Source organism: Camelina sativa, chromosome 4 (genome assembly GCF_030686135.1).
Source record: "Camelina sativa cultivar CO46 ecotype springtype chromosome 4, ASM3068613v1".
Taxonomy (NCBI): Eukaryota; Viridiplantae; Streptophyta; class Magnoliopsida; order Brassicales; family Brassicaceae; genus Camelina; species Camelina sativa.
Window position 1 is genome coordinate 30,467,164 of NC_141883.1, and position 20,203 is coordinate 30,487,366.

At 33.6% G+C, this 20,203-nt stretch overlaps 2 protein-coding genes across 8 annotated transcripts; one reads left to right on the top strand and one right to left on the bottom strand.

Annotated features, from left to right (window-relative positions):
• Positions 1 to 1,294: 1,294 nt before the first annotated feature.
• LOC104782770 (DNA glycosylase/AP lyase ROS1) lies at positions 1,295 to 9,305 on the bottom strand. 6 transcript variants are annotated; one of them, XM_010507791.3, is made up of 24 exons: positions 8,910 to 9,305; positions 8,235 to 8,453; positions 8,006 to 8,144; positions 7,702 to 7,786; positions 6,650 to 6,769; positions 6,303 to 6,442; positions 6,154 to 6,218; positions 5,066 to 6,049; positions 4,865 to 4,955; positions 4,296 to 4,767; positions 4,127 to 4,206; positions 3,932 to 4,016; positions 3,765 to 3,856; positions 3,622 to 3,690; positions 3,498 to 3,534; positions 3,338 to 3,420; positions 2,768 to 3,187; positions 2,531 to 2,567; positions 2,384 to 2,441; positions 2,152 to 2,291; positions 2,001 to 2,066; positions 1,802 to 1,916; positions 1,674 to 1,712; positions 1,295 to 1,569 (listed from the first exon to the last, which is right to left on the bottom strand). In XM_010507791.3, exons 6-24 carry the CDS (start codon positions 6,407 to 6,409, stop codon positions 1,469 to 1,471), a joined length of 3,141 nt encoding a protein of 1,046 aa, XP_010506093.2. In that variant the 5' UTR covers positions 6,410 to 6,442; positions 6,650 to 6,769; positions 7,702 to 7,786; positions 8,006 to 8,144; positions 8,235 to 8,453; positions 8,910 to 9,305; the 3' UTR covers positions 1,295 to 1,468. The 6 variants fall into 6 exon arrangements, with proteins under 6 accessions (XP_010506093.2, XP_010506092.2, XP_019100585.2 ...); XM_010507790.3 differs by having other exon boundaries at positions 8,230 to 8,453; positions 8,910 to 9,299; XM_019245040.2 differs by having other exon boundaries at positions 8,240 to 8,453; positions 8,910 to 9,287.
• Positions 9,306 to 16,893: 7,588 nt separating this feature from the next.
• LOC104782772 (protein LIGHT-DEPENDENT SHORT HYPOCOTYLS 10-like) lies at positions 16,894 to 19,674 on the top strand. 2 transcript variants are annotated; one of them, XM_010507792.3, is made up of 2 exons: positions 16,894 to 17,720; positions 19,251 to 19,674. In XM_010507792.3, exon 1 carries the CDS (start codon positions 17,152 to 17,154, stop codon positions 17,686 to 17,688), a length of 537 nt encoding a protein of 178 aa, XP_010506094.1. In that variant the 5' UTR covers positions 16,894 to 17,151; the 3' UTR covers positions 17,689 to 17,720; positions 19,251 to 19,674. The 2 variants fall into 2 exon arrangements, with proteins under 2 accessions (XP_010506094.1, XP_010506095.1); XM_010507793.3 differs by having other exon boundaries at positions 19,261 to 19,674.
• The last annotated feature ends 529 nt before the right edge of the window (positions 19,675 to 20,203 follow it).

Genomic DNA, 20,203 nt, shown 5'->3' on the forward strand with positions numbered 1-20,203 from the left:
ACATTTTGTCCCGTTTCTCATACATACTTTCTCACATTGAATACGTACGTGATATTTTAAAACTGAGAGAAAAAGACAAGCAGTATCCGACGACGACCCGTATGGCAAAGAAGATTCGTACGTACACATACATTGTTTTGCATGTTTAATTAATTCACATCTTGTAAGATTAACTCTAACCACAAGTTTTATTATATATGTTTTGCAATTTCATCGTCAGTAGTAGCATCGCAGTATTTATTACTTCGAAGCTTAATGTTAAATCCCTCTGCTTTGAATAAAAAGCATAACTAGTCCGATCCGAGCTCACAAGCTTGGCTGCAGATTAAGATTTCAACCGAAGAAGAAATCTTAGCTCATCGGGAAAACACAAGCCACTCATGTGCATACATGATTCATTATTGCAAAGAGAGATATTACATTTTCAGTTTACTATGCTATTTTGAAACGTATTGATATCCCAAAAAAGTTAAGTCCGGTTGTGGAGATGGACAATCATAACTTATTTGATCAGTATAATGTTTGATCCTTATTGGTATGATTGAGCTATAAAAGAAAACAAACAATAAAAGCATAACTTTCTATATGTGAAAATGAAATTTGAGATAGTGGTGGCTGGTGGGAATATATGCTAATTAAATGTTATACGGATATTCTCCGGATATTTTATACGTATGCAAACATATATATATATGTACCGTGTTGTACTGCATCCAATATAATATGTGCATATATATACGTATACGTATACTCATTACTCAAACAAAACTGCATAGTAATTTTATGCTCACGAGTTAACAATTATTTAACTAACATTATATGCTATATATAGGAATATTATGATGATTCAGTATTCAGTATTCACATATCACAAATACGCAATGACGACACACAAAAAAAGTGTAACAAAACTACAAAAGTGATATTTCGTTAGAGATTACGATTGAACCGACCAAATAAAAACGACCTATGACAAACCCAAAAGGTCAAAGCAAACGATATCCGTGCTTCAAAACTCGATTCGAGTGGTCCAAGTTAGCGAGAGAAAGAAACAAAGACGTAGAGGATCTATAGGTGCACGAAGCTTCCTTAATTAGCACACAAAATAATAGTAATAAAAATTAAGCAGATATTGAAACTTGAAAAGTCGGGCACCCTGGGCTCATGTCAAATTAGGCCATGTAAACTCGACCCAATTACAGCCCAATATCAAAAGATGACTTGCAATTTCTTTTTCTTCTTGTTCGATCATATTCATTAGTAACTGAAAATAAACAAAATAATCATGTGATCATTTTTCTTTGTTTTTAATTTTTTTTTTTTATAAACAACCATGATTAAAAAATTTAAACAACGATGATCAAAAAACCAATCAACAATACAAAAGTACTGAATTTCTATCTTTGTAATAAAGAGCTCTTGTTTTAAACTTCAAACTTTTATGAGAACTAGATGGGACAGAATAGTATCAAGCTTGTGTCTTCAGTTTGCTTCCTGGGAAGTGGAGTCTGGCAATGAGAGGCTTCGGTCCTCTCGTCCTGCGGTCGAACCCGCGTACACATACGAACCCTACAAATTTTAATACATTAAACATTTCAGAAGAAGAAGAAGAAAAAAAAAAAAAAAAAAAAAAACAGAATGAAATTGCTATAGGCTTATACAAAATAATTTACCTCTCCAGAAGCATTGCTGTATCTCGTAGGTAGATAAGCCTGAAAAAAAGTTAGGTCGAGTGGTTAGAACAAGTTCCTGGCTCTGATCAACAATAGCATCACATGTCCAACAATGAGAATGTTATTACCTTTGAATATCGAAGTTGTAGAGGTTCCGAAGTAGACTGTTTTCCTAGGTAAATCCCATATCAAATCCCTTGGGACATCGATTGGTTTTAGGCTGGATGCATGATCCGCAAACACCTGGTGTATATAGAATTCATCAGAGGTTAATCAATGCAAATAATTAAATGAACGAGTTAGATATATTGGAGTTCAAGTACTCACTTCGTTAACTTGGAAGTAGGTCCCGTTCAAAGGGAAACTACCTCTCATCGCGGTTCTACACGGAATCTGCAAGAATTTACAGCATTTTATATATATGTTGTAGAAACATAAGAGTAGTTAGTAGCAAAAGGAGTTTGATGCAATTACTCACCAAGATTGTCCCTCTCACAGTCTGAGATTGTGCCTCCTTGATGCTCTTGCAGGAGAAACAAGTCTCTTCATCACAAAGCTTACCATTTGCTTGGGATATACACTTACTTACAGCTGGTTTAATGGAATCAGCCGTCTCACCTGTTTAAAGCCACAACGATTAAGAAACCTTTTGTATCGATCTGATTTCATGATTAAAAAATTTGCAGATCACTAAATAATTGCTAGATCACCTGGCGTCCAAATAGCAAGCAAGTACGAACATGGGTCATCAGGTTCTCTCTTCTCCAACTGTCACAAACACAAACAGCTCGTCAGATTTTAGATATTGACAGACTATAGCATGTGTTCTTCAGTCCTTGTCTAGATATTTGACATACCTCAGCTAGAAGAGGATGTGTGTCTGGCAGTTCATAACTGCAAGATACAGGAAAAGAAAACAGAACCAAGTTATACATAAGTCAAGCTGAAATTTGTCTGCTTCCCAACCCACGAGTAAATATGCTTGGTTTGACACTTAACGATTTACTGTATCAAAGCTTTACTGTATCCGAATTTACTTTTGATTTCATTTCAACCTAAGAGACGATGAATAACAGAGAAAAATGGATACTTACACTTGATGTTCCGTCCTTAATCGGCTGATATTCTTCAGTTTTGGCATTGGGAGGGAAGCAGCTTCATCAGTAAGTGCAACTAAAGCGGTGGACATGTTTCCGACTTGTAGTTCTTTAATGTCTTCCATTATTTTCTTTAAGCTAATGGTAAACGCATCCGTGTTTAGTCTGATGGTAGGAATTTCTTCAGGATCCTCAAAAAAAGCATCTTCAATGTCAGCTTCAATGTCAGCTGATACTTGCTCTGGAGATGCTGGCTCATCGATTATGGGTTCACAAAACTTGAGGCTATTTGCAGTTTCTGAGTTTAATACTTCTGACCCTTGCTCGCTATGCAATGGTTCTGGCAGGTAGAGAGGCATAGGGTTTTTATCAGGTGTCCCCATACCTTTCTCTGTACCGGGTAAAGCAAGCCTTGCACTGAAAGAAAACCAAATGAAAAGTTACTCAATTTTATGTACCATTTCAGAGCTACTTTAGATACGGACCAGTTCTCATTTAAAGGGTTATATTTGAATAAGGGGTTTTTCATAATAATACTAAAGTTTAAGAGAGAACATGTTTCAATACCTTGCAAAAGCACTTGCAAAGTGCTTGCATTCTCCTCTCATAGGACATGCATTGCAGTTTGGTTTTGTCTTTGTGCAAAAGACCTGAAACAGTTATTAATTAGATTAATAGAATCTCATCATCTTAGATATGTGTATATGAGTAATTCATTAATGTATACCTTTCCAAATGTGATCATCTGATAGTGCAGTTCATATCTGTAAAAATATAGGATGAGGCATTAGAATGAGGCATGAACGAGTGTATTAGAATGAGGCATGAAAAAAATAAGTCAGTGTCCTTACAGTGTTTTTATATCGAATTTGCATAGACGGGGCCAGAGATACTTCTGAACAGAGTCAAGAACAGGATACCTGGACAAAACAAACCCCAGTTATTTAAGTGAGAAATTTAAATTTCCAAGTAGGATCATTTGTAGAGTGCTTACATTTCTAGAAGATGCAGCTGCAGTGATTCTGGGAGCGGTTGAAGGGGCACCCATCCAAGTCTAACGGCTATGCGCCCAACATTTGTATCAACCTGTCAATAACTTAAAGATCATGCATCATAAAATTCACTAGAGGGACAACAAGGAAAAAACTGATCCTGACTTACGGGAAAAGCAAGTTGATGTAGCGTAAGAAGCCGCACACATTCCGTGCTTTTGAGCCCCAGACCATTGATGCTCATAAGATATTCTCTGCACATATACAATGCAACTGAATCACTAAAACTCTCTAATTAAGTAGTCATTTTCCTATATTGTGATAAATAACGAGAAAATAATATACTTCAGTCTTTCAAACTTACTTTCCTTTATCCGGTTGAACATCTCTCAACCATTCTAGATCGATACTTCCATGATCTTTGACCAGTCGATCAAGGAAGCTCTGCATTATTAATCATGTTCAAACTCAAATGGTTATCTAGAATGTTCAGACTCATATTTAACTAAAAAAAAAAAAAAAAAAAACTGTACCTGTATCCTTTCTGCAAGTAGGTGGTGCAGACCACGTTTCTTTATTACTTCAGCAACTTCATTGACATCTGCTCTTCTTACGGCCTCCCAGTCTACAGTGTCCATACTTGTTGCTGTTTTTTCTCTTTTGGCTGTTCTATCTTCTGTCTCTCTTCTTAAGATATCCCAATCAAAAGACTTTTTCTTCTCCTTCACACTGCTTGAAACCCCAACTTCTTGCCTTGAATTGTCAGACTGACTCTTTTGATTGGAATCTTCTTGTGAGCCTTGTAGGCCCCGTAGGAGCTTCAGATAGGAAGTATGATACTCTCCTTCTAAGCTGATCTCTGAGCTTTGATCGGGTGGGCTTGACATCGACTCCTCTGAGTCCAAGTGAGTTATTTGAATAGAAGTCGAGCTTGTTCCAACGTCAAAATTACTGTTGGGTACTGAAGTCACGGGAAAGTGTGCAGCAAGTGACATGAAAGCAGAACTAGAAGGAAAATAAAAAATTAGACAAAGATGTTAGTTTTTTGACTTGTTGTTGTCTTGGATTTAGTTTCAAGATAGAACTATGTAGGAGATTATACCTTGAAAGATGGTCAGAGACGCTCTGGGTGAGAAAGACTCCTACAACGGAATCAACAACTGATCCCTTCCAAGGCGTAAAACGTCTATCCCCTGTTAGAAAACCGAAAACCATAACAAGAAGTTAAATGAACCATACAAGTTAGATCAAATACTAATTGAAACCATGTGGTTAGAACAAAAGGACAAGTGTAGTGTATAACCTTGTACAAGATGCATTCGTGCTATAAATGCCTCTGCTCGTCCTCGAAACACTTTACGTTCTTCCTCCCAATATTTGGCCCCATCAGTTCCGTCGCTATTAATATCCTCCAACAGCAGTTTCCACACTCTCTCTGTCTCATCGCCTAAGTCAACCTTTGGTAGTGGGCGCCGTTTTTTAACAGGAGTTGAAGGCACAATTTCTCCAGTACCACCGCCAAAGACTACAATCTGGTTGGTTTGTGATTTCACACACTTAGTGATTCGCTTCTTTTTTCTCACGGTCACCCGTGTATCAACAACAATCTTCTTATCCTTCTGCTGTGGTTTGCAGGTTGGTTTTTCTACTTGTCGTCTTCTCTTTGCAGTTTGTGTAATCGAAACATCAACATGGCGGCTGCGCTTTCTCTTGGGCACCGGAAGAAGCCAACCTTTTGATTCTTGACTCACTAACAGTTTCTGAAAAACAGCGGTCTGACCTGCTTGTTCTGTGTCGGGGTTGGAACGGTTTTCTCCGTGTTCCAGTTCAAAATGTAAGGGTCCTCTCGCATGAGTTGAGGTATCTACAGCTGATGAATCAACTTTTTTCCTCCGCACATATGTCCTGAGTGTCCTGATCGGTGGTTTGCTTTCTTCAGAAACAGCAACAACTTCATCAACATTGTCACTCGGACTCTCCACTGATTCATTCTTTTTTCTCATCAACAATTCCCTGTCTCCTACAGCTGCCGGAGTAGATTGATCCTCAACCTTCTTCCTCCGCACATACGTCCTAATCATCGGTGGTTTGCTTTCTTGAGAATCAGCAACAACAGGTTTCTTAGGAGTTCGTGGTTTAGGTGCTCTTCTTACGGCATTGGTCGATGCCTCTTCCTCATGGATCTTCTTCTTGGGTTTAAGAACCTTTGGTCGATGTTTTTTCTTCGTCTTTGGTGTCTTGATGATATGTTCATCTTCAGCAACTGATCTCCGACTCTCCGTGTCTCCTACATTGACAATGAAGTTTTTCTCAGTCCAAAATAAGATAGAATCAAAACCTGTCAAAGCAAATCTCATTTTCTAATCACACCAGAATCAAAAGCCCTCTTACCTGTACGTTCTGGGATCTGACCGGAGAAACAGAGTGATTCAGTGTCCTTGTTCCCAACAAATCTTCTGCATATGCATCACATCCATAAGCAAATAACCAAAAAGACGATTCTTTGAAATTTCTCTACTTAAAAACCAAAAAGCTCTTACCTTTTCCCCAAATGTTTACCATGAGCTTCCTCCTCCACAGTATTTGAGCCGATCGGAGCAGTCTGCTTCATCGGCGTCTCAGGAATCCATGGATCTTCTTCTCTCATTTGAGAAAAAGTTGTAACTTTCAATTTTTTCCACTGCAGACCAATATTAGAAATTTCTTAGACTTAGAAAACGATTAAATCCATTTGAGAGAGAGAGAGAGAGAGAGAGATCTTTAAAAGTCATTGATTTTAAGCGTGTAGCGACATGAACGATTTACATGAAAGATGACTCTTTTTTTATGATCGCAACAAATTGTTTTATGTAAGAAACAAAAACCAAAAAGTCGTAAGAAATCATACCAGTAGGATCGATGGAGGAGATAAGAGAGAAATTTGTTTCGGTGGTAGCTTTGAGAGGATGAAGATCACCGAGAACCGATCCTTCGTTCTACTCTCTTGGAAACGATCAAGTATAAAGAGCTAAGGTGGACAAGTAATACAGAGAAAAAAAGGAAAAGCTTTTTAGCGTGTGTAACATGTGACTTTGTTTGTTGTGATGACTTCGTTCTTATTTTTTCTTAGCCGTTTGTTTATGCAGCGCCCGAAAATCCGTTTGATTGACAGAAAATATTTTAATAGATTTTTATTTAAAAATAATAATTTGTATCTCTTAGACCATTTGTTATTATTGTTTTTTCTGTCATTTTTTTTCCGTTTTTCTTTTCGTCTACAGATAAATTATATAATTTAAATATATATACACTAAGTATAATTTTGATTTTGTTTTCGGGAAAATGATTTGAAACTTGGTTCTAAAATTATCAATGATCTTTTTAGGGGTTTGTTTCTTCTTATGTTTTCGTAGCCGTTTGTTTATGTAGCACCCAAAAATCCGTTTTTCTGTCATTTTTTTTTCTCAATTTTTCTTCTCGTCTACAGATAAATTATATAATTTAAATATATATATTTTAAATAATTTTACGTCTTATAAGAATTAGATAAGTATGATTTTGATTTTGTTTTCAGAAAAATGATTTGAAACTTGCTTCTAAATTTATTATTGATTTTTAAAAACTTTGTTGTTACAAGACTGTATATTTGTAATGTTGATCGAAAATATGCTATTCTAACAATATTTTCTATTTTTTTCATGTGTTCAAAAAGTTTAATTCGAGATTACAAAACTTATATGATTCGTTCTAGAATTATAATTTTTCAACGATATGGGAGTAGATTGTAGGTGAAGAATCAAGCTGAATTATACGAGGAATCACTTCTATTTTTTTGCTACTTATAAACATAATCACTTTTCTTTACTGTCAAACATCAAGAAAAAAATAACAAATTTATTCAAAAAAAATTTTGCAGGTGGAAGAAAATCATGATGTTGGTGTAATAGTACTAGTAATTACCTTGTAGACTTGGGATAAAATCAACAAACAAATGCTATTCCTAAAGAATCACGTGATCTCCACCCTTGTTCCACGTCACCAATCCCTGCAAAACATAAACACAATATAGACGCAGTTACATATTTCAGCTTTTGATTAGTGTAAAAACAGATTGGGAGGAATTATTTTGTTACACCGCCAACAAGAATTCCACCAAGGGCATTGTTTATTACCGACAGTCACAGTGTTTATGTACAAACAATCAGAATTTACAGTTTTCTATCAACAAAATCGTTATAGGAAAAAAAGAGAGATCATTAGTTACCAGTGTTAAAGCAGTCCAACCATATGAAACTTTTCATCGCTTCACCATCTTTTAAATTAAGGTACTTTACTAACAAGCAGAGCCAGAGGCTTCCAACAATTGACATCTCAACCGTCGTTAAGTATGATGTCTTCTTGACCTGTAACAGCGAGACAGTGGGGCTATGTCTAAAATTGAACTACAGATTTTTCTATTGGACTGTGACATTTTAAATGATGACTGACCTGACCTGACCTGAGAAGCACATTTGACATAGAGATGAGGCTGAACCCGAGGGCACTGAGGCTAACCAAGTCCGGGATAATCCCATATAAAAGAGCACTTGATCTGAATTACTGGCATTAATTTGAACCTTTGTTAGAGCCTTCACCAAAAACTTAGTAGGAGACTGCTGCCACGATCTCCAATAAACCACAAAGCTCATAATTGTTGAACTGATTGCTTCTGCCTACAATATATGTCAAATAGAATGGAGATGATGAGTTAAAACATATTTGACTTTAGAAAATATAAACAACACCATGTCTGAAATATGATCGAGCTACTATGAAAAATTCATCACTATCTCCTTAAACCACTAAAAGCTATCAAACAGAAATAAACACAAGCAAACATCTTAGAGAAGCGTTTTATCATCTTTTTGAAAACAAGGAAAGAACAAATCGGATCAGATCAAACAGTTGCCGCCTTATCGCCTTTGAAAAAGATTCCTACTGCCATGGAGGAGATTTACAGAAGCTTAGAGAAGCAGCAACCAAGCAAAAATGTTATTCAGGTAATCACATAACACAAAAGCGATACACTACTAGGCACTAGCTTTAGATACAAAGCAGGACCATAAAGAACAGAGAAAGAAACCAAATCAAATCTGAGAAAGAAACCAATTAACTAATTTCACCAAAACCTTAGCGCGTCGGGTTGAAGCATGGCTTGTAGGATTGTCTGGTTTATATCACTAGAAGGAGACGTATTCTTTAGCCATCTTGGCTCGTTACTCCATATAATATTTTGAATAGAAGAGGAAGTAGTAGTAGTAGAAGATGAACAGAGGAAGATGGAGAAGAAGACGAACTGGAAATGGTTGAGTAAAACCAAGAGTTGAGATCAACAGAGGAATGGAGTCCGCCGCCGGTGGAGTATACAGCAGCAGCTCCGATCGAGTCCATCACCGCCGTAATCAGGCCGGCGTAATTGATGACCATCTCGTTTTCTTTACTCGTCACTTTCAGATTTTTAGGTCGTAAAAAGAAAACTTCGTTCAAAATAAAATAAAAAAAATTGTAAAAAGAAGAACAAAAAATCTGCATTAAAAATAGAAATAGTAAATTAATGATATTTGTGAGGCTAAAATTGTCATTTTACAAAGTTTCCTAATCTCCTCTAAAAATTTTAAAATGACAAGTAAACAAAACAAAACTGGAGGGAGTATGCATCAAATAATATACTAAAAACATATATAATGGCATACAGAGTTGCAAAAACATATATAGTTTTTTTTTTAATATTTATACTACTACTATTGTATATGTTTAACATTAATAATGGTTAAAAATCAAGAATTAAAAATAATTAAACATAATTTTAATCCGGGACAATTAGTTAAGTATATTTATAAAAATATAGATTTTCTATGATATTTTTTTTATTATCATGTTTGCTGGCTAGAGAACGGTAATTATAGATGTTCGATGTGGTGAAGATCAGCTGAGTGAGCAAATAGGTAAAATCCATAGATAAATTAATAACTTTAAGAAGATTTTAGTTTTTGATTAATTTTTTGGTTAAAATTTTGTGCTAACAATATTAACATACCAAATATAAGCTTAACATACCAAATATAACTTGTGATGTTATTTGCTGTGATGACTTTCTTCTTATCTTTTCATAGCCGTTTGTTTATGTAGCGCGTGAAAATCCGTTTAGTTAACAGAAAAAAACTAATAAATTTTTCTTTAAAAACTATACTAAAATTTATTTTTGGTTAAGGTATAGTCTAATCTGATGCAATCTGAACAAACAATAATGCACCATACATATATTTTTGGGAATATGTGTGGAAAAATAATTATTGTGCTAAAATTTGAATTCATGCAATGCAAGAACACTTTTAAAGTAGGCATGACCAAAACTTAACCGTAATCATATTTTAGATCATCACCGGACATACCCAAACTGTAACCAGATTGTAATCGTATAAAATAGTAAAAATTGTAACTGTTAACCGTAAATATATGGTTAAATTATATTTATTGTAATTATATCAAAACTGTTGGCTAACCAAACTGTAAATTTTAATTATAATTATTTTTAAATATAATAAAATATACCAAGAATTATTTATTTAATATGAATCATATGATATATAGATACATGAGAATTAAAAATAAATAATATTAATCAAATCATATCATATCATCAAATAATATCAAATGTATCGTATTATTCCTACCAACAAAAAAATTTATCATATTATTTCTTATACTTTTATTATATTGATTGGTTAACTATAGTGTAAGATATAACTTAGGAAATGGAGTTTATATAACTATATTATTAGTCTTTTACAGCATACATGTAAATAACACAATTACATTCTAAAATTAGAAAATAAAGTATATCCATTGAAAAAAATCCATACTATATCTTTCTTCTTTAAAACTCGGAAATTATAAAAAAAAAAAGATTCAACATCAATCTCTCTTATCTAATGTTTTGAAAATGTCCGATTATGTATGGCCATTAGTTTAAATAATTGTGATACGAAATACTGTTGAACTACAAATGTTTGCTTCACCATCCACTTTACTTGTATTAGTGGATTTCATTCATCAAAGAAACGCTAGAAGCATAGAAATCTCACCCATTACATCAGGGTATAACTGTCATTTCGCTTCACAAACAAATGCCTAAATTTAGACGCACGGACGAAAATGCTCTATCTCTAATTTTTTGTGGCACCAAAGGCCCAACTAGATAATTTTTTGGAAACGTTCACTTGTAAAAATAGTTATTTGTCAAAAAGATAGATTGTTCAGACTTCAGACGTTGTAAGAAAATTGTATTCCATTAAATAAAAATAAAATAGACGTACTTTTTTTTACTTTTTTTGAATCTTGTTCTAAATCAGGTAGTATTTTAAATTTGGTCAGACTTGTCGATAAATCTACTCGAATACCTTTAGCCATATCCCTCCTTATGTGTGTTGACTGATACAATAATAATTTATAATCGGTTGAATTGAACTATTTGTCATCGTGGTGGTGTCAAACTGTCAATTGACCGATGCCAATTACATTGTTTTTTTTCTTTTCGTGACATAGACTTGAAGCATGTGTAATCAAAGACGGATAAATCAATAAACTTTAATTATTGTCTCCCACTTTAGTTTCACAAACTTTCTCACGCACCCATACAATCCTTAAAGAAATACTTCAGTTGGAACCACCTGATATAATTGTGATCATGTATTAGTACGTACACCAAACCGGTTCAACACTTCATAACCGAATCTAAAACCAAATTATTAGATTCCGGTTTAAATGATGAATTGACAAAAAGGGAAAGAAGCAAATAATGAAAAGAAAATGAGGGGTGGGTGGGAAGACAGATGAATCGCTATCAACAAAAAGAGAAGCAAAGAAAAGATTTGTGGGGGCAAAAGACTAATGCATAAGTGTGCCTTTGAGACTGTGACATTTTTGGCAACTCATGCGTGAAGATGTTTCTTGCCCATTGTTTCGTCTTTCAACATGATTCTTTTAGATATGTATCATCTATTTCTAGGGTTCCTTTAAAAAAAAAAAATTGCGGGTATCAACGTAACTTTCCAAACCAAGTGGTGTTCCACATATAGTGAGATATAGGTTGTCTTATTGATCGAAGACAAAACTTGAGCTAGACAGTACTGACTGGAACATGGTTAATCACTTTATATGTGACTTTTTCAGATACATTAGACTCAGGCCTATTAGAGACCCTATTTCACCATTTTAGTGGCAATATATAAATCATACAGCATACAACATGACAATGTTAGTGATGAGTTCGAACAAATCAGGTAAAACTTTATCACATATTTCTCTATATATGTGACATTTGTAAGTAATTTAGATTTTACTCTTCACAATGTGCAAATCAATCAATATGCAATTGCGCTATTTGATAATGACTTCTTACCATACTATTCTATTGTGAGACTTGCTAGTTTACAAGAAAACATCTTCACTCATAATGGTCCAGCGATTAATATACCGTACACATGGTAATAGTGCAGCTGTATACAGATTCGTATGTTTAACAAGCTGTAAGAAAAAGACGAACTACGTTTAAAGCAACATCTAAAAGAGCCGTACACTGCCACTTGATGACAACCAATATTTTCAATTTAAAACCCTAGATAACGTCAGACAATGTCGATGCCCACTAAATTTCTTACAGATTTTTGGAAAGAGGTAACAGAATCTTTAAACAGTAACCAATCTTGTATGTGTAAATACTGTAGTCGCACAGTATACCTTTACATCTACTTTTTAAACTGTGAATTTGGATTCACAACAGAAATGGAACTGGCAGGGCTTGCATCTTTGACCCATTTCTAGTATGTTTACACACACACATATATATATATATGTATGTATATGTATATATATATATATATATATTCCCAAATTAAGAAATTAGTAGCATAATTTCCACAGAAAAATAAAATAATAAGTAGGATACCACTAAATAGTTATTGTTGTTCCTAAGGTAATTAAAGCTTAGAATGCTTTGTTGAGAACAAAGTTCAAAGAGAATGCTTTGTATAGAACAAAGTTCAAAGAGATTAAGATACACTAAATTATTTTAAATGTGTGATAGAGTGACATGAGGTAATTGAAGCGATTTGGGTACTCGACTGAGTCGTTTTCGAGATCATAACCGAGCCCTAGAGAACGCATAGTGAAAACTCTATACTTCAAGCCAACGGATGAATATCAATTGACCGGTCGTCTTCTTTTGGGAAGCTTTCCATATGTGTACCTTACACCCCCAACAAATTCTTAAGCAAAAAACTTCCCTTAACCCAACAACCACACACAAGGTTTGAGCAACAACCAAAATTGTGTGTCATCTTTTTGTTTATTTGTGTGTATATACGCACACCCATTTTTGTATTCTTTTTCTGGTTTGTTGTTGTTTACGAAGAGGTTTTGGACAAGAGGAGGTACTATTAGTGTTAGACATTTTTGTATTCTTTGTTATGTCTCTTTTCATGAACAAAGACACCGACAACGCTTTTCTTTCTTTAAGAAGTAAAGAAATCACCACACCTATTTTCTAATGTTATTGATTTAAAAGACAATCCAAAATACATATTTTTGCACGTTTCGTTGTTTTGAATATTTCTTCCACAAGAATGAAGTCCATGAGACCGTTTCATGACAATATATATTATCATTTTTTGAACAGTTACGGAAACTTGTAAAAAAAATTAACTTAGTATTTTTAAAGTTCTATAAATTTATTTTCTGTCATGTGGACTATGGAATTGTTTGTGCTTTAAATAGATCGATATTTTCTAAAGTTTATCGCATTCGTTGTAATATAATAATAGACATAGAAAACCAGATGCATTATTAATCGTGTGGGCTCATAAACTTAAAGAATGCCACCCATATTCAAACGAATAAAAAACCTAAGTGTAGAGACAACTTTGTAAACATTTAAAAGTTACAGAAAATAATGGCAACAGAGAAAAAGAATATATTAAAATATTATATCCTAAACAGTCAAAATTTGACAGGTTGGGAAAATAATTGTGTATATGCCTACACAAAGTCTGTCTCGTAACACATCACATGCCCTTTCTTTTGTTCCTTTCTCGTTTCTCTTCATCTTCAGTAGATCACATGGTAGTTAACCAATTTTAGTTTCCTTAAGCTCTCTAAAGTGAAAGAGCAATACATAAATTATTGATGAAATCTTTAACTGGGTGTTGACTACATACTCTATACCTTCGAAGATATGACTGAAAATTTTAAGGATGCATTCACTTATATAATTTAATAGAATCTACTACGATCGCCATTTGAAAAGACTCTACACATGTAAATAACGTTGGGTGAATTATAGATGACCAAAAAACACCTTTATCTTTACCCAAAAAAAAAAACACATTTATGTTTAATTTGCATCTTTGATCATAGTTATAATTTTGAAATTTAAATTTACGACAAGTCAAATATTTTACCAACAGTAATTGTTTCTACGAGATCTAATATATTTTTATTTTCTTCTAATTAAAGTTATAATGGATATGTTCCGTATGAGTATTGTGCATAGGTAAGATCTAAGATATATATTACCAAAACACTATGGTATCTGCCAAAAATTAAATCGATATTGGTTTATAATTATTCTCTATAAAGCTTCATGAATTTCGAGATAAAATATTTTATATAAAAAGTTTCATGACTTTTTGCATATCTATTACATATTGATGGCAATATTGATATATATAGCCGTGGCAACCTTTCGCTAGTTGTCATCACCAAATCAATGAAAATTATAGAATATATTCACTATATTTAATGACGATATTTAATGACAATATTACTATATTGATATGGTTGCTATTTTTCATTGCTATAAACGGTGAAAAATCCATTCACAAATTGTTGTGGATCGAATCAATGGAAGCAACTATCGTTTTTTAATGACGGATTCGTAGCAATTTGGTTACTTGCAGGTTATATATTTAATGACGACATTGCTCTTACGCTTTACTTGCAGTGTTATTATGATTATCTTGAAGTGTTTTATTTTCTCTTAAAATGTTTAAACTAAACGTTTTGGTCTTTCTTTATAATATTATAAATTAACAAAAATGTGGGTGCGTGTTAACTTGACGAACATGACGACGCGTTAATTAGAGATTTCCGAACAGGTCATACTGTGTACTTCCTTCTCTTCAACATGACGTAAATCTCAGTTTTTCTTACTTCCAAATCATTACAACCTTGAACCTCAAAATCATCCTTCCCATAAACCAACCAAACAAAAAAACCCCTGTGATGTTCCAGATCTACGTTATTCCGATTTTGAAAAAAGTTCAATATATATTTGGCTGATCAACCAAATCAAAAATTTAATCTAGTTCAGTTTCACTATATACATATAAATCCTGAAGGTATTGATATGTACAGTCCACACATAGGATCATATTACGTACAATCCTGTTAATGATTTGATTCTGATGGAAAATGATCGTCTCATAGATACATACGTATGTCTATTTAAAATAGCTAGGTATTGAATATAGTGGTTAGTGAGTCATAACCTATTACCTAGTTTTCATGAACCAATCAGGGACATAGATGCTCACTCTACTTTACATCTCGCTCAATTATTATTTTTATTGTATATTATATATTATATTGCAAATCATAGTAAAAATGGAAGGACTAAATCAATCGTTAAATTTTCTTGTTTTGAGTAGGCTTTAATTGGATTTAAATAAAACTGATGTGCAATGTATTTCGGAGAAAAAAACAAGACCCCTAATTAGAATTTAAGCATTAGTGACAAATTGACAACGATTTTGACCCGTAGACACTATTTAACTCCTTCCAGTTGATAACGACGATGACCGCTTGGTTAAACAAATGTCACATATATAATATATGTGAATATCAAATATATGATATATTTAACGAAACCAAATATATTTGAAGATATTAAGTACATTACATATTTTACATGGAAAAATGCAAAGCATCTTATATTTGCGAAAGAAAATAGTTCCAAAAACAATGATGTCTCGGTGAAAGGGGAACAAAATAAGGTGACTACAAGAAGTTTATTTAAGAAAATAGTTTAAATACAATTTAAATTTAACGAGGACAAAAAAGGTGAACCCTACATCGAATTTTAAATAACCAACAGCACTCTCTATCAACAAAAAAATCGATTGAAAGGTTGCAAATATGGGTATATAGAAAGAAGACATCAAATTGCAAGGATATGAACAACACGATGCGGAAAAGAACGATCATTTTTTTCTTTTTTCTTTTTGTTGATATCGAAAAATACTAGAAATAAACAGGAGATCTTATGTCAAACTGTTATAATTGGTCAGCCGAATTTAGTCCGCCTGTCCGGAAAAATTGGATGAACTAGCTAGGCGTGTTAACATATACTATAGTGGTATTGCATACTAATATTTATAAAGTGACCAATTCTATTCTAAGTCGTCGACAAACCAACCCGTATATTTCATTCAACCTGGCCGCCTCGTCTTTCATTCTAAGGCGTGTTAAACATTCGTAGACCACTCAAGACCGTTTTCAGTTCACATTATAAATGTCTTATTTATGTATGTGAGTATGACATGTTCATATCTTTTTTCCAACATCCGTTAGGAAATCTTAAATCTTATGTATTTACACTCACACATAATATACCAACCAATAAACCCTATCAAAAATATAAATATACTGAGAAAAAATATATCTATATATATCTACCTTTAATATTTTTGGTTGTAATCGGTAGAGATTATTATCATACAACACACAATTAGCTTAATTACTTGCACATCTCGAGGTGTGAAAATCTCGAAATTGAACTGTATGAGCTTGAGCCAAAGTCCAAAGTAGTTTCCAATGAAAGAGTAGAATCTTTTCACTATTAAAGATCTTTACAGTGAACGTCCAGTACTAATATCACCGTGAAAAACTCATACTGCTATCCTTGGAAATATTTTAGTCATCAAACCACCATAAAACAGTACAAAATAGTTAAAACGATATACAATATCATTTTAATATTAGTTTCTCCCCTTTTATAATCAATAATTACCACACCCAATATATCCGTTATCACTTATTAGTATGGAAATTAGGAACAAAAAAAATGGGACATAGCCCAAGAGTGAGAGAGAAACGAAAGAAAACAAAATTTGATAGGGGTCCATAACATGTCCTCTCTAGCGTCAACATCATCTTCCATTACTACTATTACTTTCACCCTCTCATCAAACTCACTCAACCTTTCATCTATCTTATTACCTAATATATCAGATCCATAAAACAAGTTGATCCCTTAACCTTCTTCACCAACATCTCTCACTCTCTCTCTCTCTCTACACTCAACAAGATCATATCATGTCCTCTCCAAGAGAAAGAGGAAAGAGCTTGATGGAATCATCAGGATCAGAGCCACCGGTGACACCAAGCCGATACGAGTCGCAGAAGAGACGCGACTGGAACACTTTCGGACAGTACTTGAAGAATCAGAGACCACCCGTGCCGATGTCTCACTGCAGCTGCAATCACGTGCTTGATTTCCTCAGGTACTTAGACCAGTTCGGTAAGACAAAGGTGCACGTACCTGGCTGTATGTTCTACGGCCAGCCTGAGCCACCAGCTCCTTGCACGTGCCCTCTCAGACAAGCTTGGGGAAGTCTAGACGCTTTGATCGGACGGCTGAGAGCAGCTTATGAGGAGAACGGTGGATCTCCGGAGACGAACCCTTTCGCTAGTGGAGCGATAAGGGTTTATCTGAGGGAGGTTAGGGAGTGTCAGGCTAAGGCTAGAGGGATTCCTTACAAGAAGAAGAAGAAGAAGAAGCGAACGTCGGAGATGGGTGGTGGAAGAGACGACTCTTCTTCTTCCTCATCCTCTTCCTTCAGCTTCTCTTAAGAGATTCTCCATCTTCGTGAAAGACTTTTGTGGTAATATATTTCTCCATTGACTATATATGTTTCATTTTATTTTATTGAATATATGCCTTTGCATTCATTTTTACACACATTAAAGAAAGCATATAGACCATTATATATTTGCATATTTTGTTTATTGATCTCTTTATTGGACTCTTATGGAAATTTTTGTCTCACTCGGTAAAAAAATACATCCTTTCTATTGTAGGATTGTCTATGAATCAAAACCCTAACTGGAGAACTAATTAGGCTTTCTATTTCTGTGAAAGTCTTGATCTGATTAAAAATATTATTGATGTTGAGTGCTGATTAAGGGACTTGTTTAGAATTAGATCTTAGGTTTTGAATGGAAGTAGATTTTAGTTTTGGAATTATTGGTAAAATTTTGTTGGATGATTCATTAATTAAATGTTCTAGTATCAAAAGTAAAAAACTTAGACTGATGCATCCCGTTTTTTAATCTACGTATGTGGATTTTAAAGATTTTCAAGTTATCCTCGAGAACTACTCATTCAAGATTTGAAAAAAGCATATGATTTAACCTGTTTAGAAAGAGAAGAGATCTCTATATACGTACATTTTTACCACTGTTGTTTATTTAAATAGTGGTTCAAGTAAAGTAATGATTGGCTCTTGGAATGCATCTCTTTAAAGATTTTTGTAGATTTGGTTCCCCATTGATGATCAAGGGAGCAATTGATTGAACCTTTTTCCCCATTTTATAACCTAAATAAATCGATTAATGATTGAGATTCCATGATTGTTCTCAAAGGTTAGTAAGGTTATCTCGGAATAGAAATTCACACACATACTTTAACGTTTTTTTAATCCATGCTCTAAATTATTGCAGTGTGGGTCTTAGGAGAATTATCTCAATAGTCAATAGGAACAATTCAACCAAATCTTCAACATTAACTGTAATTAAGACTTCAGATTTTAGAGCTTGGATTATGACATGTTAATTGGATCTTTTGTAAAGGCTGTTTGTTGAAAAATAAAAATAAATAAAGGCTGTTTATAACGCTTGAACATTTGAAGTACATATGCATAGGTATTTTCTGAGATAATATATATAATTAGATTTTGTGGGACAATAAGTTTCTCTTTGAATCCATCCAAATTATTTTAAATTTCTTTGATCTCAAACATAATTTCAATCTTAGGTTATATATTATACATATATTCATATTTTGCTGGAATCATCTTTATGCGTCTTCCTTTAGGATATTTGTCACCACAAACTTTGGAAAAGCTTGAAAGTTTGTTTTGTCCCCCGCAAAGCTTTATAGATTTTGTTCAACGATACAATGTACGTAGCATATGTCACAGGAAACATAAGTTATATTTTGGATGAATTGGCATTGAAGTGTGGGTGTTTATTTAGGTCGGACAAGCATGCATGCATCTCGCATAGCTATGGTTTAGACTTTGATTTGTATAGGTTGATCTTTCTGCACCTGAGAATTAATCTAGCTATAAGCGCGCATAATATGTGTTTCGACTTACTGGCAATTAATTAGTGAACTAATCTTGCTACAATAGAAATTGGCAGGATCAGTAAGTCTCAAAGAGGGATCAACTGTAAAAGAGACTTCAAATCTATCTATTGCTGATCAAGAAGTCAAAGTGAAATGGTATCATCAACAAATCTTTCGGCCCATTTTAGCCGCTCCTCGTCCCCTCCACTATATCCGTAGCTCTCTGTCATATTTATCTTCATCCTTATTCTCTTCTTAAGCTCTATTCATCTTTATTCACTTATTACGTTCTTTTTGAATAAGTAAGTGTATAGAGTTTATTATATATTGAAGTCAGGTTTGTTTTGTACTTCTATGTCTTCTCATGTCAGCGTACTTCTATATATGTCTTATATAAGTCCAACATGTATTGGATTTAAATGAAAACAATATTGGTCTATGGTGGAATGAATAGTAGAGTCTGATGACCACCGAATTTGTTTTTGGCATTTTATTATTGTATAGATGGATTTACGTAATAACTTAAGGAAAAACCTAGTATGTTGAAAATTTATAAAACTGGATTAGCCTCAAAACAATCAGTTGGGAAATAGTGAAAAAATGAAAATCTAGTTTCCTGACTAATTAATGCTCCTAACAAATATGAGAAAACCGTAAAATTTAACTTAGTAAAAACAACTAATCATGTTGGTAAATGCCTAAATGGTAATACCAAACGAAAACAAGTTGTTTTGAACATAACGGAAGTAACATTAATTTACGGTGTTATAATATGGTAGGGAAATTCCCATGCAAAAAAAAAATATTGGTAAGGCAATTCAACTTGCATTTTTGTCTTCAGAATAATTCTTTACCGTTTTCTAAGTGTCAATTATACCGTGTAATTAAGAGATTATATGTTTCCCCATTTAGAAATGATAAGTGTGCATATATACTATATATATATATATATATTTTTTTTTTCGTCAAAAATTGCATATATACTATATATGAAAAGAATTTTCGAATTTCACCTAA

Excerpts from the sequence above, each read along its gene's own strand:
- LOC104782770 (XM_010507791.3), bottom strand. The coding sequence starts at position 6,409 with ATGAGAGAAGAAGATCCATGGATTCCTGAGACGCCGATGAAGCAGACT. Across the intron at positions 2,442-2,530 it reads CACATCCTCTTCTAGCTGAG|TTGGAGAAGAGAGAACCTGA; the intron begins GTATGTCAAATA and ends TGTTTGTGACAG. Across the intron at positions 1,713-1,801 it reads TACAACTTCGATATTCAAAG|GCTTATCTACCTACGAGATA; the intron begins GTAATAACATTC and ends ACTTTTTTTCAG.
- LOC104782772 (XM_010507792.3), top strand. The coding sequence starts at position 17,152 with ATGTCCTCTCCAAGAGAAAGAGGAAAGAGCTTGATGGAATCATCAGGA.